Source organism: Dama dama, chromosome 18 (assembly GCF_033118175.1).
Source record: "Dama dama isolate Ldn47 chromosome 18, ASM3311817v1, whole genome shotgun sequence".
NCBI lineage: Eukaryota > Metazoa > Chordata > Mammalia > Artiodactyla > Cervidae > Dama > Dama dama.
In genome coordinates this window covers 63264599-63290936 of record NC_083698.1, presented here as the reverse complement: position 1 = coordinate 63290936, position 26338 = coordinate 63264599, and the positions used below count along the sequence as shown (strand labels likewise).

General features: G+C 39.9%; 2 protein-coding genes across 8 annotated transcripts in view; one reads left to right on the top strand and one right to left on the bottom strand.

Moving 5' to 3' along the window:
* Positions 1-392: 392 nt before the first annotated feature.
* FKBP14 (FKBP prolyl isomerase 14) lies at positions 393-12686 on the bottom strand. Its single transcript, XM_061165449.1, has 4 exons — positions 12325-12686; positions 9156-9307; positions 5467-5594; positions 393-2689 (listed from the first exon to the last, which is right to left on the bottom strand). The coding sequence occupies exons 1-4, from the start codon at positions 12519-12521 to the stop codon at positions 2531-2533; spliced, it is 636 nt and encodes a 211-aa protein (XP_061021432.1). The 5' UTR covers positions 12522-12686; the 3' UTR covers positions 393-2530.
* A 2926-nt stretch (positions 12687-15612) lies between these two features.
* PLEKHA8 (pleckstrin homology domain containing A8) overlaps positions 15613-26338 on the top strand; it is a 59939-nt gene continuing 49213 nt past the window's right edge. For 3 of the 7 annotated variants that reach the window (XM_061165442.1, XM_061165444.1, XM_061165445.1), the window contains exon 1: positions 15624-15792. In XM_061165442.1, coding sequence (XP_061021425.1) covers positions 15753-15792 — 40 coding nt within the window. In that variant the 5' untranslated portion in view covers positions 15624-15752. Of the gene's footprint in view, positions 15793-16133; positions 16189-26338 lie in introns of those variants that run through there. The other 4 variants (XR_009696689.1, XM_061165441.1, XM_061165447.1 and 1 more) reach the window with 3 other exon arrangements.

Below are 26338 nucleotides of genomic sequence, written 5' to 3'. Positions count from 1 at the left end.
TTAGCTTCAGGTCCTCCAGGCAAGTCCCTGAGAAGGCATTAATCATAATGCCTACTGGTGATACACAATAAACTTCTAAACTAAAACATTAATGACAACTACCACCAAAACAAAGCACCACATACCAGTGCCCAAAAATTCACCATTAACTATTGCCCTCAATAGTTTGATGCTAATTTCAAAACAATTGAAACCACACCACAGCTTTCTTTACAGATATATCTAAACAGAGTGGATAACCAAGGACACATTCAAAATGTCAACACACCCCTTTCCTCACCTTACCTGTCCATATTCCTCACTTAGTTTCAATCTAAGACCAAGAATAACAGTTAGAAAATCAATAAAGCTGCTGAGTCAACTGGGGCTTGAAGAATTTTTCACAAAACCAATTATTTCCCAAGTAAACTTTATTTTGAAAAGAATACCACAACAGAGTTGTAGAAATTTAAATATAACACATCTTATCAGTATTACTGAGGCAAATTATATACAAGTGGAGTCACAGTTCATGTCTGATTGTTCTTACGAATGAAAACGTGCAAAGCTGCTGCTACACTAAACAGGCAGATAATGTAAAAACAACCATAACCTATTTATATGCTGTCATTTCATACTTGTACCTAAATATTTAGGTGGAAATTGATCCAAATTCATACAAGATAAATGATATGCTCCCTGAATAACCAAAATTCTTTTCCCTTTCCTCCTCCACCATAGATAGCATCACCAGTAATGTTTATACAATATAGCACGGGATGACAAGCTACTTTCTTTCCCTCAATAATACAGTGCAAAGCTTTCTGTATTGTGTATTTTCTGTATTTTCCTTCAAGTTGAGGAAAACAGCAGTGACAACAGTTTTCTAAATATAGGTGACTTCATCAGAGAAAGGTGTTATTTATGTTCTTCCCAAGAACTTCCTGTTTTAGTGATGAAAATGTCAATATATAATCGGTGAAAGTAGTCCACATATGATGTAGTAATTGTTCATAAGTATTAAAATAACATACAAACCACCCAGAGGTAAACAGGAATGAAAGGATTAAGACACACACCTGGACCCTCTCACCCCTAGGGTTTTTGAGGCAATTCAGTGCTCACCCTAAGATTATTCAATGAGACCAGAGACATTTCTGGATCATGGGAATTCAAAAGCGCCATATACGGCCAGTTAACTATCTTAAAAGGATAAGGATCCAAGGACAAAAAAGAGTTGACTACTAGGAGAGCAAACTGAAGAGACTCCTTTTCAATACTAGAGGGCAGTAGAAAGATACTTAACTTGGGGACTGAAGTCTGGGTCTACAAGTCAGTTATTGATTGACCTTGGGCACAACAATCAATCTCTCTGAATGACAACGTCCTCATTTATAAAATAGGTACAGTAAGATCTCTTTTTTTCATAGACTTAGTGAGAATCAGACAATGATGCCCTTGAGATCACTTTGTAAACTTTTAGCAAATGAGGTTTGGGTATTTTTAAAAAGTATTAAGGAAGAATTCCAATTTAAGATAAAATTATAAAATCATCAACTTTTGACTCTGGACAGACCTCTATTCAAAGGTAGCTGCTGTGAACTAACACAACATTGTAAAGCAACTATTCTTCAATAAAAATTAAAAAAAAAATAGCTGCTCTGGGTCTGCCTCATTTTTTTTGATGAGGCAGAAATGGGAAATTTTTTATTGTATCATTAATTTCTCTTATAAGATAATGTTACTGTAGTATAACACATCAGTTATAGACATTTATCAATTAAAGAATGAGGAAGGGTGATCTGCTAGCCTTAAAAAGTAAACAGTGACTCAATCCAACTCTTCACCTCGTTTGCAATATTTTGACACATTTTATTATGAAGAAATAAACACATAAATAATTTGTTCTGTTAATCATGGTAGGTCATTCATTGCTAGTTATGTAGCTTAAATCCCAAGCAGAATATTTCAATGTAAACATTTATAAATTATGAATTTTGTTACTCACTTCAGCATTGCACATCTCCACAGTAAAGCAGTAACTTAGAAGTAGAGCTCAACAACCATTTTCCTGTTTTCCTCAAGCAGAGACTTAAAAGCAGTAACAGGCACACTGTTTCATTACAACATGAAAATAATAAGCCTTGGGTTATTGCTAAAGGCTTTTCAAATATCAGCATCTAACTTGGAGATGAAGGAAAAAGAAATAGAGGGTGCTGATCTGTGCTATAACCTGTTCTTATGTTGGGCACGCTCCTGGTTGCAATATTTTAAAATTACATGTATGCAAGTAAAACATATGGCTTCACATGTGAAAGTGAAAAATGGCCCAGAAGTCTTCTCTTCAAAAACAGATCAACTTTTTATTCCCAATAACTTACCAGAAATAAATGTACTTAGAAGCCCTAAGGGATTCCTCAAATAATATTCAGAAAAATATATAAAAATAAAACAAAGCATGAACGGAACATAGTTAACAAATAAGACTTTCTTTCAGGATGACTGCCCTTGCTTTTAAGGATGGATGCCATGTAAAATGGGAGACGTGTGTCTATAATTCATCGTGTTTATATGTAAATTCTCTGGCAGATATAAATCCATCTTTGTCTTCATCTTCTTTATCAAAAATATCCTCTACCAAAACATCATGATGACTTTCATTCACCACTGCACCGTGCTTTTCAAACTCCTTCTTTAAATACACTTTAACCTACAAAATAATGGGTCACATGAATAATTCAGATTCATAAGACACCCACATTGAGCCAATCAACATTATAGACTAGATGGGTAGTGCATTTAATTATATATAACAACTACTAAACAACTACATATGATAGCAAAAGAGCTATAAAGAACTTTTCCCCTTAAAAGCTGTTTCTTTAGTGCCATGGGCTTCCCAGGTGGCTCAGTGGTCAAGAATCCGCCTGCAATGCAGGAGACTCATGTTCTATCCCTGGGTCGGGAAGATCACCGGGAGAAGGAAATGGCAACCCACTCCAGTATTCTTGTCTGGGAAATCCCATGGACAAGGAGCCTAGTGGACTACAGTCCAGGGGATCACAAAAGAGTTGGACGCGAGTAAACAACAACAAATAGTGCTATAGCAGAGAGACTGAATTTTGCACAGAGGCAAACATAAGGATTATAGCATGAGAAAAACACACAATAAAGCATATTAATCCCAGTCCACATAAAGTCAAGGATTTGAAGGACCGCTATCTTTCAACCCACTGAATTATCCAGATCTAGTTTTCTAACAAGGATCAGAATTCCAGGTATTTCTCTTAAAATCAGACTAAGTGATGGCCTTTTTACAATTTAAGTAGGTGACTAGAAACAGTAGCTGCTCTGGACCTCGATATGATCATGCCACTTGACCTTTTGATCTCAGAGATTAAAGCAAAATCCAGACTGATGAGTATTTAGACTAAAAATTTCCATTTTTATACAGATATTTGAATATATAAACAAAATATTGCCCCCAATTACCTACTAGAGTCACCATAATGCAGTTCATCATTTTTAATCATATCCCTATTATTCCTCTGTTAGATGAGCAATTTCAAACCTTCTCTCCTCCCCCTGCCACCAAGATGCCAACATAATGTGCACATTTATTTTTAAGATTAAGGGGATTTAATGCAGTTGAAAAAGGGGGAGAGGTGGTGATAATAGATGGGCTAATGTAGAACACGTCTCCAGGGTATACTGTGTGAATAAAGTGAGATGCCAAACAGTATGCATAGGATGCTGCTTTTTGTGTAAGCAAGGGGGAAATAAAATTATATATTCATGTTTGCTAGTATTTGGATAGAGAAATACCTAGAAGAATACATTAGAAACTAATAAAATTGGATAGGAAGGGGAAGGCCACATGGTAAAAGAGGATATAGGTGGGAGAATGACTTCTTAATAAATCTTTTTATATTGAATTGATTTCTTTGAACCATGTGAATGTGTTGTTTATTCAGGATTTTTTAAATGAAAGGGAATTCAAATTTATCTTGGATAGAAAAGAGTTCATGACTGATAAACACTCTGAGGTGTTATAAATTTAGTAGCTGTGGATCATGACCCTGTGGTTTATAACAACATATCTTATTCAAGACTCAATCATTTCTTGGTTATTAAAATGAAATGGGTGAAAGCATAAAAAGGGACTTGATTTCTTTTTTGTTGTTGTTGTTGTTTAAGGGACTTGATTTCTGACCAGCCAAGCCATAATGAAGAATAGGGGGGATGATTCAGTCGTGTCCGACCCTTTGAGACCCCATGGACTATATACATACAGTCCATGGGATTCTCTAGACCAGAATATTGGAGTGGGTAGTCTTTTACTTCTCCAGGGGATCTTCCCAACCCAAGGATCGAACCCAGGTCTCCCGCATTGAAGGCGGATTCTTTACCAGCTGAGCCACAAGGGAAGCCCAAGAATACTGGAGTGGGTAGCCTATCCCTTCTCCAGCGGATCTTCCTGACACAGGAATTGAACCAGGGTCTCCTGCATTGCAAGTGGATTCTTTACCAAAGAGCTGTTAGGGAAGCCCATAATGGAGAATATGAGTAGACAAAAAATGTAAGGATACAGATCTTTCTCCATTTCTTTCCCCACAGAAGCCAGACTAAGACACGTATGTGTAGCAATGGCTGCAAAAGCCTACATAAATTATAGAGAGAAGTCTTCTTCCTTTCCCCTGAGACTTAGAGACTAACACCAGGACCTTGAGGGAGCTGGGAAAGGTCTGTCTGCTTCTGTGAAAAATCCAGACTGGGGTCTCCTACCCTGAGCAAAACTGGGTATGTGATCTGCTTGCTGCTGCTAACTGCAAGACAATCACTCTACAACTTCATTTAACAACCAGTGACATTATGCAGGACATCTATGTTTCTTACAGGAATTTGTCTTAGTAAAACAAAGTTTCAAAAACTCTGGACAAGGGGGAAGGAAGAGGGGAAGGGATAGTTAGGGAGTTTGCAAGGATATGCTACACACTGCTATATTTACAATGGATAACCAGCAAGGACCTACTATATAGCACATGGAACTCTGCTCAATGTTATGTGGCAGCCTGGATGGGAGGGGAGCTTGGGGGAGAATGGATCCATGTATATGTATGGCTGAGTCCCTTTGCTATTTACCTGATTGCTAATCAGCTACACCACAATACAAAAAAAAAAAAAAAAAACACAAAAGACAGGGCAAAAGCAAGATACAGTGAATCCTATTGCATTAGGAGAAAAAAAAGCAAAAGAATGGAAAGTTTCAATATACTTCTCTCCAATACAATGATTTCCTATGGAAAAAAAGGCAGTTTTCAAAGTATCAGTGTTTAAGAAAACTTATAAATAACATTTTACACAATAAAAATAAATTTTATTTAAAAATACATTTCTTAAAAAATGAGTTATAGGAAAGAAGGAAAAAGGAAGGGAAGAAGGGAGGAAAAAGGGAAGAGAGAGACAGAGAGAGAAAGGGAAGGTCACCTCATTTTTAGAGAGTTTCCAGTCATCATTAAGATCCATTTCTTGGAATGACTCATGGGATCTTGGTCCATTTCGAATCTCCAGGAGATCAATGTTGAATATCAGTGTACTCTCTGGGGGAATTTTACCTGACACATAGAGAGGGTGGGGGTTAAGTTTTATTAGAAAGATCACAAAGTTTAGATGATAGAAAACTTGCAGTAATTAACAAAATAGTATTTTAACTGAATTAAATGAAGAACATTTCTCAGACTGTCACATATAGAGAAATTACTTATAGTTTATTCAAACAAATAGATTAAAGAAAGAACAATCCAAATTATTAGATCCAAAAGAGAGTTTTGGCTTTGCAATTTAAGATTGTTTTATACACACACATACACACACATACACACAGATGCCTCGTGGTCTGAGCATTAAATTTCAAATATAATTAAGAGATTACATATTATATGTCAAGAATGACTTACTAGGCTTTCATTCAGAGTTAATCATAGTAGAAGTGATTTACTAACTTTTGGGTCAGAAGCTGCTGGCCTAGAGACACATCTAGCATGGCCATTTCTACCACTTGGAGGCAGTATATAACAAGGTGAGCTCTGGGGTCACCCTGGGATCAAAACACATCTGCCTTTCTCTAAGTCTCAGTTTTCTCATCTGGAAGCAAATTCAACACATCTTGAGGAAATTACATGGGAGGGGGAGATATTAAAACAAATTGCTGAGAAGGGAGATAAAAATCTTTTAAAGTGAAAAGAGCTTTGTTAGAGTCCTAGGGACCTTAAAAAAAAAACTAAACAAAACCAAAAACTTCTGGGAAACTGACATTATTTTCTTCCAACTTGTTTTCTTATAAGTATAATTAACATACAGGTCTGGGTAAAGATTACAAATATTTCTTAGTGCCCCAGTCCCTCATCCCACATATTCCCACATATTCCCATGAAAGAGCATTTGTAAGCATCCAAAGAACAAAACTTACACTGTGTGCTGAAGCTTACCATTCCAGATCTAGGCAGAGAAGGGCATGCACTAGAGGTCATGGAGAAAACTGGTATCTTTCCAAAAGGAGGCATGCAAACATGGTACTAAAAAACTACAAAATTCATGTTTAAGTACATGTTAGCAGGATTAGTCTCATGGGACTCTGTTTGAAGGAAATGACTCAAATTCAGATCTCTACTTGTTACAAAGTAAAATCAAGTTAAATGGAGTATGGAGAAAGAGACATGGACTAATACTATTTAGTATTTATATTAATATACTAATATCACTTATGTAGACAGAAATGGAGTAATAACATTTAATATTTATATAAATATTAAAGGTGAAACAATAAAAATACAGAAAAGTGAAAGAATATGTTAAACGTCAGATACTTGACTTTATCCTCTAAAAGGATTATTATTAAAACAAGAATTGAATTTTGTAATAAATCCTGTTCAATGTAGAAGATTTGAATAGCAAGGTCCATTTTAGAATATGTAATACTTCATATATGGCACCTATGTTCTTCTTAGGAAACTGGGCTAGGAAACCATAGTCCCCGCCTTGTAAATGGTTAAGCTTGGAGGCTATGAAGTCTGCATTTTTACTACATCAGAGTGGTGTTATATCTAGTTCTAATGACTTCTTACGCTTTTTTTCTTCATTATGTAGAGAATGTGGAAGAGATAGAACCAAAAATAAAAATAACTCCCAGAACCACTGTCCATTATCAACATTCTATTTCCTTGTGATTCACCTTGTATGTGTATTTATTTTTTCCTAGTACTTACTATCAGACTATATATATCTTTGTTTTCTAATTTTATATGTAACATTATAGCATACATATTTTAGATATAATTTTTTTAAATGTTTAAAATACTATTTTATTTTAAATATTTATTTAGTTAGTTTTATTTGGCTGCACCAAGTCTTAGTTGCAGCACACGGGATGTTTGATCTTTTTTGTGGCATACAGTATTTTTAGTTGCAGCGTGTGGGATCTAGTTCCCTGACTGGGGATCAAACCTGGGCCCCCTACATTAAGAGTGTTGTAATCTTAGCCACTGGACTACCAGGGAAGCCCTGAAATGCCATTTTAAAATAACTGGGTCAATGTTCATCGCAGCACTGTTTATAACAGCCAGGACATGGAAGCAACCTAGATGCCCATCAGCAGACGAATGGATAAGAAAGCTATGGTACATATACACAATGGAATATTACTCAGCCATTAAAAAGAATACATTTGAATCAGTTCTAATGAGATGGATGAAACTGGAGCCCATTATACAGAGTGAAATAAGCCAGAAAGATAAACACCAATACAGTATACTAATGCATGTATATGGAATTTAAAAAGATGGAAATGATAACCCTATATGCAGGACAGAAAAAGAGACACAGATGTATAGAATAGACTTTTGTACTCTGTGGGAGAAGGCGAAGTTTGGATGATCTGAGAGAATAGCATTGAAACATGTATATTATCAAGTGTGAAACAGATCGCCAGCCCAGGTTGGATGCATGAGACAAGTGCTCAGGGCTGGTGCACTGGGAAGACCCAGAGGGATGGGATGGGGAGGGATGTGGGAGGGGGGATCGGGATGGGGAGCACATGCAAATCCATGGCTGATTCATGTCAATGTATGACAAAAACCACTACACTATTGTAAAGTAATTAGCCTCCAACTAATAAAAATAAACGAGAAAAAAAAAATAAAATAAAATAACTGGGTCATATTTTATTTAGCTACACCTCTGTTATTATACACTTAAGTTGGTTTCAGTCTTTTAGCTATTAGAAACAACATAGTGATGGACATTCTGTTTATAAATTTTTCCCCAATACCAGATTATTCCCTTAGGTTAGATTTTAATGAAGGAATTATAGGATGCATGCATATAAACATCTTTAGGCTTCTCATAAGTAGCCCTTTGGAAAACTGCATGGTCTCCCACCTAAACAACAGGTTTTATTGACTGCCCTAGAATACTAGCACAAAGGCTTCCTGAACCAACTAGCCCAGTCGCTTCTGCTTTATTAAATTCATTTCATGTCATTCCATTATTTATTTAAATAAATTATCAAACACTTTATAAAACAATTTTAAAACAAAGATGAAAAGAACCTCCAATAAAAGCTCTGTTGTGGGAGATGTCAGTTGTGACTCACACACAGCTCACATCTAAAACTGCATTTAATGACTTAATAATCTATATTTCAAATGTTCAACTCACCAAAACAGTTATATTGAGTAGTCTTTCTTTCTGCATTATTAAAACAAATCAGTAAGTTTCAATTGGGGAGGATAAAAAAGTCCAGGAGACAATGGTGACACTGGCACAACAATGTGAATGTACTTAATTCCATTAGACTATATACTTCAAAATGGTAAACATTATGTTATATATTTAATACTACCATTAAAAAAACCCCACCAAAAAAAAAAAAAAACCCACCATATTGGTGAGCAATAGTAACAAAGTTGAGATTACAGAACATTTTTTCATTGATAGTTCAGTTGACCATTTATATATTATGATTAATTGGCCACTTCAAATGATAATCAAGACATAATTATATTTTCCTAAGATATACAAGTCCTGTATTTACTTCTTGAAAAAAAAAATACACAGTAGTTACTACCTTCTATGCCTAATCCAGAGAAGCTGTAGTACAAATGTAGAATTGCTATTACCTTTTCCTTCTTTTCCATAGCCCAAGGCAGGAGGAATGGTGAGCTTTCTCTTCTCTCCTACACACATTCCCTTCAAGCCCTGGTCCCAACCTTTGAGAGCCTCCAGGATGCCCAGGGTGAACCAAACAGGCTGACCATTGTTATGTTTGTGACTACAACAGAAAGAAAACACATTTGGACTCTTTAGTAACTTTATCATTGCTCCTGCTCATGCTCAGTTGCTAAGTTGTGTCTGACTTTTTGTGATCTCATCGACTGTAGCCTGCCAGGCTCCTCTGTCCACAGGACTCTCTAGGCAAGAATACTGGAATGGGTTGCCACTTCCTTTTCCAGGGGATCTTCCCAATCCAGGGATGGAACCTGTATCTCCTGTGTCTCCTGCACTGGCAGGCAAATTCTTTTACCACTATGCCACCTGGGAAGCCTTACTGTATACCAAGTATTATCTAAATGTTTGCTTCTTTTAAGTCTAACAGTGATCATAAGAGATAAGTACCATTATTACACCATTGTACAGTGGAGGAAACTGAGCTCAAGTGTGCCAGTATCTGACCTAACTCCAAAGTTCAAAGTTCAAACTTTGAATTCCAAAGTTCAAAGTCTTAATCACACAGTGATGCTTTCCCTGGGAGACCACTAGGGTGCAGAAGAGGGATAAAATAATGGAATATGGTTGAGTTTGGGAAGGAGGACGAGAGGCTGGGAATACTCACAAGGACAATGGAGAGTCGAGAGCACAGCATGTTACGTCCTCTCTACAACCCCTCCTGATGTTCAGCCTGCTGATGGTTCGGACAGGGGCAAGAGGCTGCTCTTCAGCCCTGAATCCCCACTCAGACCCTGGCCTAATTCTCTCCCCAGGTGTTTATCGTGGGGCTACGCAAGGAAGTCTGGGAGAGGGGCCCCTCAGCGACTGGAGAAGAAGTGAATGGCCAAGATATCCTGGCTCATGAAAGGCCAGCCTAAAAAAGCCAACCTGATGGGCTACTGGAGGGGCTTGTGGGCTGAGTAGTATCTAACCCAATTAACTCACTCTTAGTGCAATAAGGGGGTTTCCCTGGTGGCTCAGATGGTAAAGAATCTGCCTGCAATGTGGAAGACCCAGGTTCGATCCCTGGGTCAGGAAGATCCCCTGGAGAAGGAAAAGGCAACCCACTCCAGTATTCTTGCCTAGAGAATTCGATGGACAGAGAAGCCTGGCAGGCTACAGTCCATGGGAGCCCAAAGAGTTGGGCATGACTGAAAGACTAACATCACTTCAGTGCAATAAGGGAACTGTCTCATTCTCTTGTAGGTGAGAACCAGAAGTCACTCTACTAAGCTTCCCAAGTACCATGGTTACTAAATGTAGGTAAAAGCCATCACTTCTTTTCCTGAATTTCGCTCATGATGAAAGTAGCAAAATGGCAACTGTAGAACATAGAGGAAAGCTAGGACAGAATAAAGAAAGAAGAAAGAATCTAGTACCTAGTACTGTTGCAGTTTGGGCACGTTTACTGTCATGCTAAAGGATTTAGGCCATTTACCACAAAGGTTATGGTTCTTGAAATGATGAACGTGCTTTATAAACTGATCATTTGGTGGTACTTTCATTATAATACTCTGAGTTAGCAGGTTTTGGATATTTACATGGAGGCTGCATGACAATATTCTGCTCATCAGGAACTAGAACTTCAGTAGCAAAGTGTTAAATAATGTCAAGTGGTTTACACTGAAGTCCACACAGGCTTTTGGTTCTGAGACTTGAAAGGCTGGATCTAAAATAGATCAGACTAAAATAAAAATGTAATTGAAAGTTTCAAATGCAAATCATAATATTATTTAATGTCCAACATGGCACTGGCCTGATTGATAAAAAAAGATAGGGCTATTGAGAATTCAGTGGCAAGCCACCATCTTGGAACTTTTTTCAAGGGCTAACAGAGTTCAGAGAAGAGTGCCACTGACTCTTCTGACAGTCATGACAGACCAGATCAGAATGCCCAGTAAAGGCAGTTTATCAGAAAACAAGGTCTAGGAAGGGCCATGAAACTTTGCTGCTTTAGTTCACATCATTCACTCTACCTGGGATGTCCTCCCTTCCTCATTCTCCACCAAAAAACCTCCATCCATCTTTCAAGACCCATCTCAATTATGATCTCTGGGAAGTCGCTCTCTTTCCCCACCTTCAGAGCACGATTAATTTTAGAGTGCATTATGCTTTGTGAGCACTTCGAACAGTCTGTCCTTTACATCATGAGTTATTTGTCTTCCTTCCCCCCTGTAGACAGTGTCCTGCTAGAGAAGAACCCCCTCTTAGTCATCTTTGTATCCCTAGGGCCTGACTTGTGGTCACTCAGTAAGGATTTGATTGATGGATAGATGAATGAATGGATGAGGCTGGAAAGAAGTCAGATAGTTAAAATTTCTCTAGTATCAAACAAAAGGGCTAACGTAAATGTTCAGTAAATAAGTTTGGAATGGAATCAGAGATTCAATGCCTAATTGGAAATCACTATACTTGTAAAAGATTTCCATGTTGCAATTTCTTTCTTTATGAAACAGAAATAATGTGTAACCACCTGAAAATCCTTCACTGTAGGTATTGGATTAATCTTCCATAACCACACCCACACCCATCAATGAAGTCTTTGATTTCTAGAAAGAAACAAATAGTGAAATGAATCATGGTCCTGTGCCTTGACCAAAGTGTCATCTATCAGAACAGAATTTAAATAAGTCAATGAACTAACGTTAACATATCCTATAACAAGCAAAAAAAATGACAGTATATTCTGCTCATGAAGTTGCTATGAAAAGTTAAATTTCACCTACACTAAAGTTATTTTCCCTCAGGATCAAAGTTTGAGAAATGAGAATTCCTTTAAGTCTTTTCTACTTATTGCCTAATGATACACCTAGATATTTCTACAGTATTTCAGAAACTCTAGTTCTAATTTTTATAATTAAAAAAATTACTGCTTTATCCTGAGCACGTTTCCAATAAGATCTTCAAAGGCCTTGTTATATAAGATTGGCTTTCAACAACTACCTTTCCCCATAGAAAAAAATTAGATATTTCAAATTTTTTAGAGAGATAAAGCTGGTACGTGCCACTATCCCTGCCCAAGAGCTGGCATATGTGGGTTGGGTTCTTTTACTATTTTACCCGAAGGGTATAATAACTTACGTGGAGTGAAATAAGGAGCCGTCCTTTTCTAAGTAGCCTTCATAGTGGACCAACATCAAATCCCCTCCTTTGGTCTTGCGATGGCAGATAAACGGCTTCTGGAGAACTTCAATCTTCACTTCTGGTTCTGGGATGAGAGCCCCACTCAAACAAGTTACTAACAGTGTCAGGACTGCATTCCACAAGAAAAGCCTCATGTTGCCAGGGCAGGAAAGAAGTTGCTACAAAAACACAGAAAGGGCCCCCGACCTCATAGAGTTAAGAAAGTAGTTGAAGACTTAAAGACAACAGCCTCTGGCAAGTCATGACTCCCCCTTTCCTAGCAGACGTGGCACATTCACCATGGACAACTTTCCCACGCTTAGTGAACTCACCTCTAAAGAGTTAAGCCCAAACGCTGCCCTGACTGGCTCTTACAACGCAGGCTCCTGGAAAGACGGCCTCCCATTGGCTTGTGATTCTGTCCCTCAGGAGCCTCTTAAGCCAATGGTATCACAGTATTGCAATTTGCAGTTCCGCTGAGGGGAGGTAGCGCAGAAGCAAACCACCCGGAGTGGTGCTGAAGGCCGGGGATTACAGAATTCCACAATTTAGGAATTGGAGAGAGGGGTGGGGAGCAAAGCTAACCGGAAACCTCAGACGGATTCAGAGGTGTAACGAATCCGCAGGGGTGTGAAGTCCTGGGTCCAGGGGAAATGGCACAGGTCTCTGGAAAGACTCCTTTCGTCTCACGGTTGGTGAGAGAACCCGCCCCCTTCCCCCCAAACCCCCCGCACGCCCAAAAGTATGGTAAGTGGGCTTCCGAGGTGGAGCAGTGGTAAAGAATCTGCCTGCCAGTGGAGGAGACGCTGGAGACTCGGGTTCAATTCCTGGTTGGGAAAGATCCCCTGGAGTAGGAAATGGCAACCCACTCCAGTATTCTTGCCTGGAAAATTCCATGAGCAGAGGAGCCTGGTGGGCTACAGTTCATGGAATCGCAGAGACTCAGGTGACTGGGCACGCAGGCATGTAACAGTGATTTGGGTTTCAAAGTACTTTCCGGTTCTTCGTGAACCTCACTACTCTGTGGGTAAGGCAAGTTCTTTTATCCCTCTAAAAGATAAGTTAATATTTTGGCTAGGAGAGGTTAAGTGTCCTGCTTAAGGTTATTGAGCCTCAAAAGCTGTTGAGCTCCATCATCGAACCATCTTCTGATTCATCCTACAACACCACACAATATTATGATCACAAATAATTTTAGATGACCTTAGTGTAGAGGGTCAATAATGAGAAAAGACCCTGCTGCTGGGAAAGATTGAAGGCAGAAGAGGGCGACAAAGGATGAGATGGTTGGATGGCATCATCGATTCAATGGACATGAACTTGGGCAAACTCTGGGATATGGTGAGGGACAAGGAAGCCTGGTGTGCTACAGTCCATGGAGTCCTGAAGAGTCGGACACAACTTGGCCACTGGACAACGAAAGTGTAGAGAGGGTCAATAATAGCCTCTATCAAGGATAAGGATATACAGACCTCTGTTTTAAAGTAGAAATAGTAATTACAGTTATGAATTACACAGGCTAAGTTTAAAGATTTTGTTTTACATTTTTTGCATAATTTCAAAAGCAATACTTGTTCATTGAAGCTGACTTGGAAGAAACTGGAAAACACTCGAGTTTCCAGTTAAAATACAGGAGTCACAGCATAGTGCTCTGTGACAACCCATCTGTGGGATGGGGTGGGAGGTGGGAGAGAGGTTCAAGAGGGAGGGGATATGTGTATCAGCTCAGTTCAGTCGCTCAGTCGTGTCTGACTCTTTGTAATCCCATGGACTGTAGCACGCCAGGCTTCCCTTTCCCTCACCAACTCCCAGAGTTTACTCAAACTCATGTCCATCGAGTCGGTGATGCCATCCAGCCATCTCATCCTCTGTGGTCCCCTTCTCCTCCTGCCCCCAATCCCTCCCAGCATCAGGGTCTTTTCCAATGAGTCAACTCTTTGCATGAGGTGACCAAAGTATTGGAGTTTCAGCTTCAGCATCAGTCCTTCCAATGAACACCCAGGACTGATCTCCTTTATACCTATGGCTTATTAATTTTGATGTATGGCAGAAACCGAAACAGCATTATAAAGCAAGTATCCTCCCATTAAAAACAAATAATTTAAAAAAAAAATAGAGGAGCCTAATTAAATTTGAATTTCAGATAAATAGCAAATTAATTTTTCTGTTTTTATTTGTGGACTCTGGCAACAGATTTTGCAAATAAAAGATTTTATTTAATTCTTTAGATTACACTAAAGAAAAAGAAAAAATCTGTAATGCCACCATGCAGAAATAATCATCAACATTTTGGCACATGGTTTTGTGACATATGCCTAAAATAATTAGGATCCTACTGTACACTGTTTTGTAACCTGCTTTTACCACAGAATCTATAGTTAACATTTTCCCTAGTCAAATATTCTTAGCACAGAACTTTCTCACACTTTTTTTTTTTTTTTCCCTCACACTTCAATATGCATGGGAATCCCCCCTGGAGAGCTCCTTCAGGAGTTGGCCGCCTTGCATTAAGATCCTACATTCAGACAAGTTCCTAGGGGCCTTCAGTGCGGCTGTGCACGGCCCACACTTCGTGCAGCGGGCGTTTTAGAGTTTAAACATCTGTTTGTGCTCCCTGGTCACTCACAGTATTCTATAGTGAAATTCCCATCATCTCCTTACGCCCTGTGGTTGGGTACCCCCTCAATAGCCTTGAAGTGTGTAGGATCAATTAGCCTTGAAATAAGAGGCTCTGAAGACTAGAATCCAGCGGGCACCCTAAGGGGCCACGGTGGCTCCCAAATATCGGGAGGTGGAACCCATCTATGGTACCTGGTACCGTAGAGTCAAGACTGTGTTCCCCTTTGTCCCAGAGGGCTCCCTACTCCCTACTCACCCTCCCTCTAGTCCCAGGACTCATTTTCCCTGCGGGCCTCTTTCACTAGGTCAGCCACGCCGGTATCTCAGCTAAACTCCGGAGTGGATTTTGGGAACCGGCGCGCAGGCGGTGCACTGGGCATGCGCGAGCGGGCCCTGAGCCCGGTGGGTCGAGCACTCAGGTAGCGCGCCGTGGCGCGGCCAGCGACCGGCTACTTCACTCGCGACACTTTGGTGACTTCAGTCGCCCCTCGGACCCACCCAGGACCTTGGCCTCCTTGAGGACAGCGCGCCGCCTGCGGCGCCTGGGACCACCGGCCGGCCGCGTTCTCACGTGCGGAGGCCGCCGCAGTGACCCCGCCCCCGGGCCCAGGATGTGAGGCCCGCGGGGCGTCCCCGCACTGGGCCTGGGCGCCGGGAGTGGCCGGCTCGGCAGCGCCGGCGATGGCCCTGCTGCCGGTGCTCCTCGCCTCCTGGAGCCTGGAGCAGTGACGGGGCCGGCGGGCGAGGGCGAGGTGGTCGCGGGCGCCATGGAGGGGGTGCTGTATAAGTGGACCAACTATCTGAGCGGTGAGTGGGGGGCGTGCCAGGGTTCCGGTCCTTTGTCTGAGCCGAGGGAGGGCGGCGTCCGGCCTCGCCTCTTGGGTGTCGGGGTCACGGTCTCTCCTGAGACCAGAGAGGCCTGCGTGGACCGGGAATGTTTCCCTACAGCAGTTCTCTGTCTCCCGTGCGGTACAGACACAGCCCCCTGTTGGGGCTGGTTGTGAGCCGCAGCTCTCCTCACTTCCGAATCCTGAGATTTGGGGTGACTTGAAAGGCACGATGTCCTCGGTGTCAGCGGGAGGGAAATGCTGATTCCGGCTGTGGGGTCCTCTGGGAGTCTCGAATTCTGGCGAAGGAGCTGGTCTCGGGAAGGTTTCGTATGAATGCGAGCAGAGGTCAGAGGTTCTTTTTCAAAGTCCCCAGGTACGGCACTTTCCTTTCATCATTTGCAGAGTTCTGTGAGTGCAGACCGGGATATCTGAGTCTCAGCTCCAAAGTATGCACGTTTTTGGTTTTCTCACCGAACATTTCTTTTTGTTTTACAGACTCGGAAAGGACCGTAAAATAGGATGCAAATATTAGCAGCTCTTTTCTTGCCCTGCTGAACAGAATGGCTTAAAAATAGTACCCCACCCCCTTCCAATTTATGGAAGTACTTCATATCTTGAGAAGGTCATAACTATTTTTCAGCTGTGAATATGATTCAGAAGGAGCATTTTCATAAATGAGTATATAAATAAAAGCCTTCTGTGCGCTGGAAACTGTGCTAGGCACTTTTTTGAAATTAAACTTTTTATTATGGAAAATGAGGTAGGCAGGCTCTTAGAGTTTTAACAGCAATGTATTTGAAATGAGAAATATTCCCAGGGATTCTTAAGTGGTGGAGGTGTATTTTCCCATCCTGTGGAGCCTAGGATTTTTTTTTTTTTAGGGTTGTAGTATGATTCTCTGGGGTGTTTTAAGGACGTTTGTGTCTGGGAGGATCAGTTGGCAGTAGTGACTTTGATGAGGTTATAAAGCACAGCTGAAAGTGTGCCTGTTGGGGGTACCCAGAATCTCTTCCCTATGCATAGTGTGATTACAAGTGAATTCTGTTTATTTTTCTTGTGATCATTAGTAGAAACTGAGTGAGGAGAAGTGTTTTAAAAGACTTGCTCTTTGCTTCAAGGATCTTCATTTGATATATTAGATGTAGATACCTCATGACTGGGTTTGGCTGCCTGTTAGGGAGGATGTTTGATCAAGCGATTTGCCTCAGAGGTATCTCTAAGCTCTGAGATGTAGGATCTTATGCCCCTGAGTGAAATTTAGTCACTGGTCTTGGTTCTTTCACCCCTTTCCATCACACATGCCTTTTAACTTATTTCTTTGATCCTCAGTGCTCTTCTTTTTTTTTCCATCTCCCTTTGCCGTATTTTCCCCCCTCTCCTTTCTTGCTTTTCTCCAAGTTTACCTCTTTTACCAAGTTTAGTCTGTTGTTACTGTACCTACTCCCTGCTCATGAAATGCCTTTTTCTCCCTGACTGTCTTTATGTATTCTTTAAAAAAGCTAAATTTCTCTGGAAGGATCTTTGGAATCTTTATCATATGGTTCCCGTACCATCTGTTCTGTTGGAAAACGTCTACTTTTTTCTGTCCCAAGTGAGAGAAGTTAATTTTGTGAGTGATGCCCTCGTGGTGGAAGCCCTAAAGAAACGAAACATTGGAGCCATTGCCAGTGGCTGGCTTTACTTTATTCTGCTTGTTCCCCTGGCCCACAAGCCACCTCATTGTGGACACACTGTGCATAAAAGCCCATCACACCATGGGGGACTTTTTCTGGGTATGTATGTGCGTGCGTGCGTGTGTGCACACACTCAGTTGTGTCTTTGCAACCCCATAGACTGTAGCCTCCCAGGCTCCTCTGTCCATGGAATTTTCCAGGGAAGCATACTGGAGTGGGTTGCCGTTTCCTACTCCAGAGGATCTTCCTGGTCCCAGGATCAAAACCGCGTCCCTCACTCATGTCTCCTGAGTTGGCAGGCGAATTCTTTACCACTGGGCTACCTGGGAAGCCTTCCCTAGGTATATTTAAAATTACTGTCCAGTGCATTCTGTTTCCTCAGGAGATACATTTACTCTGGAAAGGAATGGTAACAACCTAGGCGAAGCAAATGCATCCTAGTTTCTTTCCCTCCCCTGTGCAAGTTAGTCTCTCCAAAAGCGGATAGTGTTGAGTGTTAATGACAAGCGCTAATGGAGACACCATTAATTTTCTTTTCCTGAAGCTTTTTTTTTAAAGTAACATTTTTTTCTTATGGTTTTGCACATAGTAACTTAAAAATACATGTAATATCTGTCTAAGTTTTTGTTCATTTTGAGTTTTTCTTCAAAGAGAGTATTTAACCCATTTGTGTATTTCTGTCATATCTACAGCTTGATACGGGATGCCTTGTCTCCAAATCTGAGTGGAGAATTAGCAAATCAGTTTATCAGCCAGTCCTTTGAATCCTTGGAGGATGTTGTTAATTTCGTTCACCAGCTGCTGTGTGCTGGGCCCTGTTCTGGGCACAGGGCAAGCAGTGTTAAGACAGACACTGTTCCTGCCTTTCTTAAACTTACAGTCTGGTGGGGGAGACAGGCATTCATTGGATAAGTGGTTAGAAGCAGGTGCTCAAGTGTGTGTGATTTGAGAGGGGAGGAAGGGAGAGGCAAGTCTGGGTCATTGGGGAAGACTTCTTTTAGGAAAATATCTAAGCAGAGCCTGAAGGATAAATAAAAGCTGAGTAGGTGGTGAGGCCAAGGCAGAGGTGCAGTTGGAGGCTGTAAAGGGGAAACTTAGGCACAGAGACTATCAGTGTGAAGGCCGTAAAGCTGGATAAAGACTGGTGAGTTTAAGGAAAGAAGACCCAAAAGTCTGGAGAGTTGAGAAGAGGCTCCAACAAGACTGTGGAGATGGGGGGCAGGCCTGAAATTGCACGTCCTCATAGGCTGGTTTAAGCACTGCAGAGTGTTCATGCACGTGTGTGTGTGTGCACGCGTGCACATGTGCGAGTGTGCTTGTGTAAGAAAGAAAGAAATGTTGAGATTGTTTAAAAGCTAGCTTTGGCTACATTTGTTGTATTTTGCCAAATACTGTAGTTATTTTGTGAGCTTCTCTCGCCTCTTGAATTAAACTGTTTAGGTTTCAGTTACTGAAAGTTGTAAACGTCCATCAAGACCTGAGAATAGCTGTATCTTAATTGCTTGCATGAGTGTACTGCTAAAATACAGAAAGAGAAAAGTCTCTTTTCCCTAATATATTAGGCACACTCAAGTACCCTTTGCTCCATCAGAGAAAAGGAGAAAAGGAAAAGAAAAGGAGTGTCTTGTGTATTTTCTCTAACATTCTTGAGCTACCCAGTTTTGAGCAGGAGAACATTGGATATTCTGGGATTTAGTGTCCAGCCCTATCTTCACATATTAGAGGATTAAACCTGAAATGGAAAGGGAATGGATTAAACATTTCACAAACATCTCTATTGTGTGAGACAGAACGCTAGGCCACTGTGAGTTTGTTATTTGTGTCTTTCAAGCCCTAAATGTTAGTAGAGGGATATTATACCTGCTTGGTTATTCGTTAATGCTCCATAGTAGACCACTAGTTGAGGAGTCAGAGAAACCTGAAGTCTGGTGCCAGTTCTGTCACTGCCGGGTGCAAAGTCACTTTATCATTCTGAACTTTAATATCTTCCTCCATAAGAGTGATGAGATTTACCCATTAATAATTGTAACAATAGTAAAAAGACTTAAACATTTCTGATGTTCCAGACACTATTCTAAACATTTTGCACAGATTAAGTTACTTAATCTTTGCAGCAATTTTAGGAAGCAGTTGACTTTATTATTTCCAGATGAAGACATTGAGGCAGAGAAAGATGGGGGAAGGAACTGGCCCAAGGTTACAGAGTTAGTAAGTGACTCCAGCGTCTGTGCTCCATTCATTACATAATACTTGTAAAGGTCCTTCCTGCTTGGTCATTATATAATTCTAGCTGATTCATAATGTACCTATATTTAAAGTATGTTGCCCTAGAATAGCAGACTTTATTTGGGAATGGGAGGTGGGGAGAAGTTTGGGAGCAAGGAGGACTGTGCCTGGTGTTGTGCATGTGTTTTGTCACTAAGAAATTTTCAGAACTGTGCTCTGTGCTTGCTGCTTTCAGTTTTAGTTCGCTTTCCTGCCCACTCAGCACACAGGAGGGCTGCTGTCATGAGCTCTAGCCAGCTGCAGGCTTCTTGGGCCCCTTCGGTGCATTACAGCACAAGCATATTGCAGTACTGCATTCCAAAAATAACAGAAGCTTGCATCATGCTCACCAGATGATTGTCTGAGAAGGTGCTGTAGTTTTGCTTATTTCCCCAGGTAGAGGGTGACTCTTGTCCATATATGTTTGTGCTGGGTAGACAGTACTAAGAAGTCATCTGGAATGTGAGGGATCCAGAGCATGGGCTCACAACCACTAGTCAAGCTTTTTCATTGTAATTATTTTTAAATATCTTTACCAAGGTAGTAATTAATTAATCTATCATGAATTTCACCCATTTAAAGTATACTCATCAGTGTTTTTTAATATATTCACAGAGTACAACCATCACCACAATCAATTTTAAAACATTTGCCTTATCCTGAAGAGAAATACCTATTAGCGACCGTTCCCATCCCACCCCCTCTTGTCCTTGGCAACCACGAAGGTTGTATACATTTGCCTGTCTGTATAAATTTGTCAATTCCAGACATTTCATATAAATGCAGTAAATGGAATCATACATTATGTGGTCTTCCTTTACCTAGCATAATTTTTTTTGCTAGGTTTCATCAATGTTGTGGCATGCATCAGTACTTTATTCCTTTTTATTAAGAAATAATACTCTACTATATGGAAATATCATTTTGATTATCCACTCATCCATTGATGAACATTTGGATTGCTCGTTTTTTTGGTTAATATGAGTAATGGTGCTGTGAACATTTGTGTCAGATTTTTGTGTGGATGTGTTTTCATTTCTCTTGAACATTAATCAAAGAAGTAGAATTGTTGGATCATGTGGTAACACTTTAACAGTTTGGGGAACTGCTAAACTTTTCCAAAGTGGCTTCTCCATTTTATACTCTTGTTAGTAATGAAAGAAGGTTCTTAAAAAATAAATAAATAAATAAATAAATAAAAGAAGGTTCTTATTTCTTCACATCCTCACCAATACTTGTTATTGTCTGTCTCATTTCCATCCTAATGAGTGTGAAGTGATTTATCAGTGTGGTTTGATTTATATTTCCCCAGTGACTAATAATGTGGCTCATCATTTCATGTGCTTATTTAGCCATTTGTATATCTTCTTTGGAGAAATGTCTGTTCATATCCTTTGCCCATTTCTTAATTGGGTTATTTATTTTTTCATTATGGAATTGTTAGGGTTCTTTATTCTAGATACAAGTTCCTTATCACATATATTATTTGCAAATATATTTTCCTGTTCTGTAGATTGTCTTTCACTTCCTTACGGTATCATTTGCAGCACAACATTTTTTAATTTTGATATTTATCAATTTTTTTGTTTATTGTCTGTGCTTTTAGTGTCAAATCTTAGCACTTTGCCTAACCCTAGGTCCTATTTTTTTTTCTAGAAGTTTTCTTTTTTTTTTTTTTTTTAATAGTTTTAGCTCTTCTTAATCTCCATGAGCTTCAGCTTTGTGACAGCAAGAGTAATAGCCATACTAGGTTTGTTATAAGGATGAAATGGATAGCATATATGAACCTGCTTGGTACCTAGTTCACTTAAGGGTAGATTAATTGGATAGTAGTTTTGATTAATGATGCCAGGAAAAAATCAGTTTATAATGCCTGTGTGAAAATTGTGGTTTCTCATGATTTCTGAGAGTGTATGTATCCTGAATTCCTTAAATCGTTCTTTTGGAAGTTGGAGAGGTATAAATTATAAAGGAAAAGATTCAAATAAACCATCGGAATTTTGGATGACTCTGCAGTCCTATGACAGTCATCCTTGTGGATGAATGATTATTGCAGATCACGCGATTCTGTGTAACACTTGTCTCTGTACTTTTGCTCCCAGCTCTTATGTTAAGGAACATAAGAGATGTGAAACTGTTGCCTCATTAGTACTCTACCGGAAGCAATATCTCTCTTCCCCTTGATTTGGATGTGTGATGTGATTGGATATACTAAGAGTGATCCATGGAGTATTATGTGATTGAAGTGGTTTATGGATGGAAGAAGCCTGGGGGCCATTGTTCTCAGAGTGTACTCAGTGTTTAATCCTTACCACTTCCTGTTACCCTTTCATCTTATTTAGAATTGAGCCAAAAAGCTCAATTTTGCTTATCCCCCCAGGTAAACGGTGACACTTGTTCATATATGTTTTGCCTTCCTCCAGTGGATCTTCCCAACCCAGAAATCGAACCCAGCAGGTCTTAGGCATTGTAGGTGGATTCTTTACCATCTGAACTACCAGGGAAGCCCCAAGATCATGGTCTAGTGAAAATCTTTCTCGACTGTGAAAATGCCCTTCCAGCTAAATTTGTGATTTTGCCCTTTAAGCTTTTATATGGTTATTCTGAGGCTGTGGCTTGACAGGCCTTAGAGGGAGGGACCACATTGCACGTGGCTGGTCCCTTGGAATAGTTATATGTTACCGATCACTCTCAGGGAAAATTTCACAGAAAAGAAGGGACCGACGGGTGGTGAAAATACCCTTCCTGCTAAATTTGTGATTTTGACCTTTAAGCTTTTATGTGGTTATTCTGAGGCTGTGGCTTTACAAGGCTTAGAGGGACCACATTGCATATAGCTGGTCCCTTGGATGCTACTGATCACCCTCAGGGAAAGCTTCACAGAAAAAGAGGGACCAAAGAGTTGGTGGGATCAGCTTGGACAGGAGTACATGTGAGAGAACAGAAGAGACCCTCAGTGAAGAAACCAGCAGGACTAAAAAGGAGGGTTCTTTTCTGGGAGCAGGAGGATATACTGGGGTGCTGTTAGTGTTAGATTATTAAACCAAACCAAGCCTGCGAGTTTCAAATTGGTGTTGTAGGGAGTCTCTAGGGTATAGTAGAAACCTTGCCCAGTTTAAAATAATGTTATGTGTCTTTACCGAAAGTAAATAAGAAATTAATAACAAAAAGATGTAGGAACTCCCCAAACATTAGGAAATTAAACAGTAATACATCAAAATAACCTATGGGTCAAAGAAGTCTCCAAGAAAATTAGAGAATATTTTCAATTTAAATTGAAAACATAACAGTGGTTGGCCAGGGGTAAAGGATTGGGGGAAGGGCTTGATGAAAAGCGAGTAGCACAAAAGGAGGATAATGGAATTTTTCTGTATCTTGAGTTGTTAGAGGACTATGTGTTTATTGAAACACAGAACCATTAACCAAAGAAGAAATTTCACTATGCATAAATTTTAAAATACTAAAAAATTTAAGTCTTTTTTTTTAATTTAAGTCTTTAATGGAGTGAAGTTTTTAATTTTTTAATTTTTTTTGAGTGATATGTTTGGATGAACTACTCGTCACAAGACTGCTGAGTAAAAAATAAGGGAAACTACAGTGTGTTTTTGTCAGATGTGTGTTTGACTCACAAGTAATCATTTGTTTGATTTGGATTTTAAAGAAATAAGGAGATCGCTAAAAATTTTGATTTAAAAATGATGGCTATTATGAAATAAAAAAGGAATATATAGTTATAGTGCAGAATTAACTTGAGCTATGCCCTTTTATATCCAAATATAAGTGCATATTTTTAAAGAAAAATTGTTCTTGTTGAAAAAATATATATACCATTCAGTGTTACTTGAACTGAAAAATGAATTGTGCAAATAATTACTGTCAATTAAACATAAAAAGACATTTGCACTATGTGAGAGAAAAAAAAGCCGATAACAGTTTTGCAATAATGATCTTCAAATTTTTAGTTTCTTTGGATAATGTTTTGTAGTTTTCAGAGTATTAGTTTTATACTTCTTTTGTCAAGTTTATTCCTGTTTTGTTCTTTTTGATACTATTGTAAATGAAATTATTTTCCTACTTTTATCTTCAGATTGTTCATTGTAATTGTATAGAAATACACTTGATATATGTATATTGGTCTTAAATCTTGCAACTTTGCCAAACTCATTGTGATAGTTTTTAAAGTGATTCCTTTAAAAAAAAAAAAATATATATATATATATATATATATACATATATATATATATATATACATTAGCATGTCTGAGAACAGAGATAGATTTGTTTCTTCCTCTCCAGTCTAAATGCTTTTTATATAATTCTGTACTCTAATTGCCCTGGCTAGAACCTCCAATACAGTGTTGCTTAGAAGTGGTGAGAGTAAGCATCTTTGTCTTATTCCTGATTTCATGGAAAAAGCATCTGGTCTTTGGTGGCTCAGACAGTAAAGAATCTGCCTGCAATGCGGGAGACCTGGGTTGAATCCCTGGGTCAGGAAGATCCCCTAGAGAAGGGAATGGCAACCTTCTCCAGTATTCTTGTCTGAAGAATCCCATGAACAGAGGAGCCTGGTGGGCTACAGTCTGTGGGATCACAGAATCGGACAAGATTGAGAGACTAACATAATGTTAGCCTTGGGTCTTTGTAGATATCTTTATCAGGTTGAAGAAGTTCCCATTATACCTAGTTTTTTAAAAGAATTTTTATGAAAGAATGTTAGATTCTGTCAAGTATGTTTTCTACATTTAGTGAGATAATCATGTGATACCTTTTTAGAAATATTTTATTTACAAAAAAATCCAGCTCAGGTTTGAAGTAAGAAGTGAACTTCTATTAGTCCATGTAACTGGAAAGTCCAGAAGGTATCTTATCTGTAGGTATGACACAGTCTGACTGAGGTGTTCAAAAACTGTCATCGAGATTTGCTACCTTTTTCTGACTCCCTCCCGTCCTCTCACCCCCTTTCCTTGGACCTGTAAACCGTGTTTAGGTCCATGTGATGGCACAATGATTGCCCGTGGTGGCAAACACCTTAGAGACCAAAGAGAAAACAGAGATAGTCTCCATTTCTTTCGACCTTTCCCCAGTCCCAGCAAAAGTCCCAGAATTACTTCTGGTTGGGCCACTTGCCTGTCTTGGAACACAGCTCTGAGGAAAGAGGATGTGAAGTTCCAGTTAAGCCTGAATCACATGCCCCCCTTGGGGCTTGTCAGCCCCATTGAAACTACATGGATAGAGTGTGCAGAAGGGGGTTTTCAGTAGCAGAAATGTAGGAGGTGGATGCCTGGTTGCCAAAAGTAAATGTCCACTTTACCTTCTACAGTGAAGTAATCCAAGGTAATACAAAATGTGTGAAGTTGGCATTTAAATATCCCATCCCTGGCAGCAGTAGCTTGTAGGTTCTAATACTTTTCCTACTCATTGAAGTTTCTCAGCTAATCTTCCTAGCAGGGAGTTGAGCTGACACCGCATTCCATCTCCAGTAGGGGATGGCAAAAAAAGGGAGTGGGGTTGCATGGGAAGGTAGTCTAATGGTAATTGAATGAATCAGGGGCTGGTACAGACCCATAGTTTTTAACTGCTCTTTTGTTACCTTGAATATTTTCTTATTTTCAAGTGTATTAATCAGGGTTTTCCAGAGAAACAGAACCATGTATTTCCATAGGAGGAGTTTTATGATAGGAATTGGCTCATGCAGTTATGGAGACTGTAAAGTCCTAAGTCTGCTCTCTGCAAGCTGAAGAACTAGGAAGGCTGGTAACTCAATTCAGTCAGAGTTCACAGGCCTGAGAATCGAGGGTGGTGGTCACATCTCAGGTAGAGAGTATATTCACCCTTCCTCTGCCTTTCTGTGCTATTCAAGCCCTCATTAGATTGGATGATGTCCAGCTGCATTGGTGAGGGCAATCGATACTCAGTCTACTGATCCAAATGCTAATATCTCCCAGAGACCTCTTCACAAACACAACCGCAAAGAATGTTTTACCAGCAATCTGGACATCGGTGGGCCAGTCAAGCTGATATATAAAATTAATCATCACTGTAAACCAAGATAACAGCAGATTAATTTAAAGCAGGAAGTGGATTAATGGCCTCTTCATCATCCACACCTCTTTCCTCATGCAGTTCATCCATCATTCCTAAGCTATATATGGGCTTCCCAAGACAGGACATCTTGAAAGAGTGTGTTCTCTACACTACTCTGGGCTCTCTATTTGTTATTTAGTTCCAGAGTCCTATCTGACTCTTGCAGCCCCATGGACTGTCACCTTCGAGGCTCCTCTGTCCTTAGGATTTGCCAGGCAAGAGTGGGTTGCCATTTCCTTCTCCGGGGGATCTTCCTGACCCAGGGATTGAACCCAAAGCTGTGCGTTGGCAGGCAGATTCTTTACTGCTGAGCCACCAGGAAAGCACGGTTTCTCCATTACTCTGCCGTTACGTCTTAGATAATGGGAATGAGACTTCTGTGGTCTCTTAACATGCCTTCTGAAATTCTAGAAGCTTTATGCTTTAAAGAAAAGCTTTTCTTGGTCATAGTTTTTCTAGTTACAAACTGCAGAATAAAATAATTGAATCCCTTCTATTGTT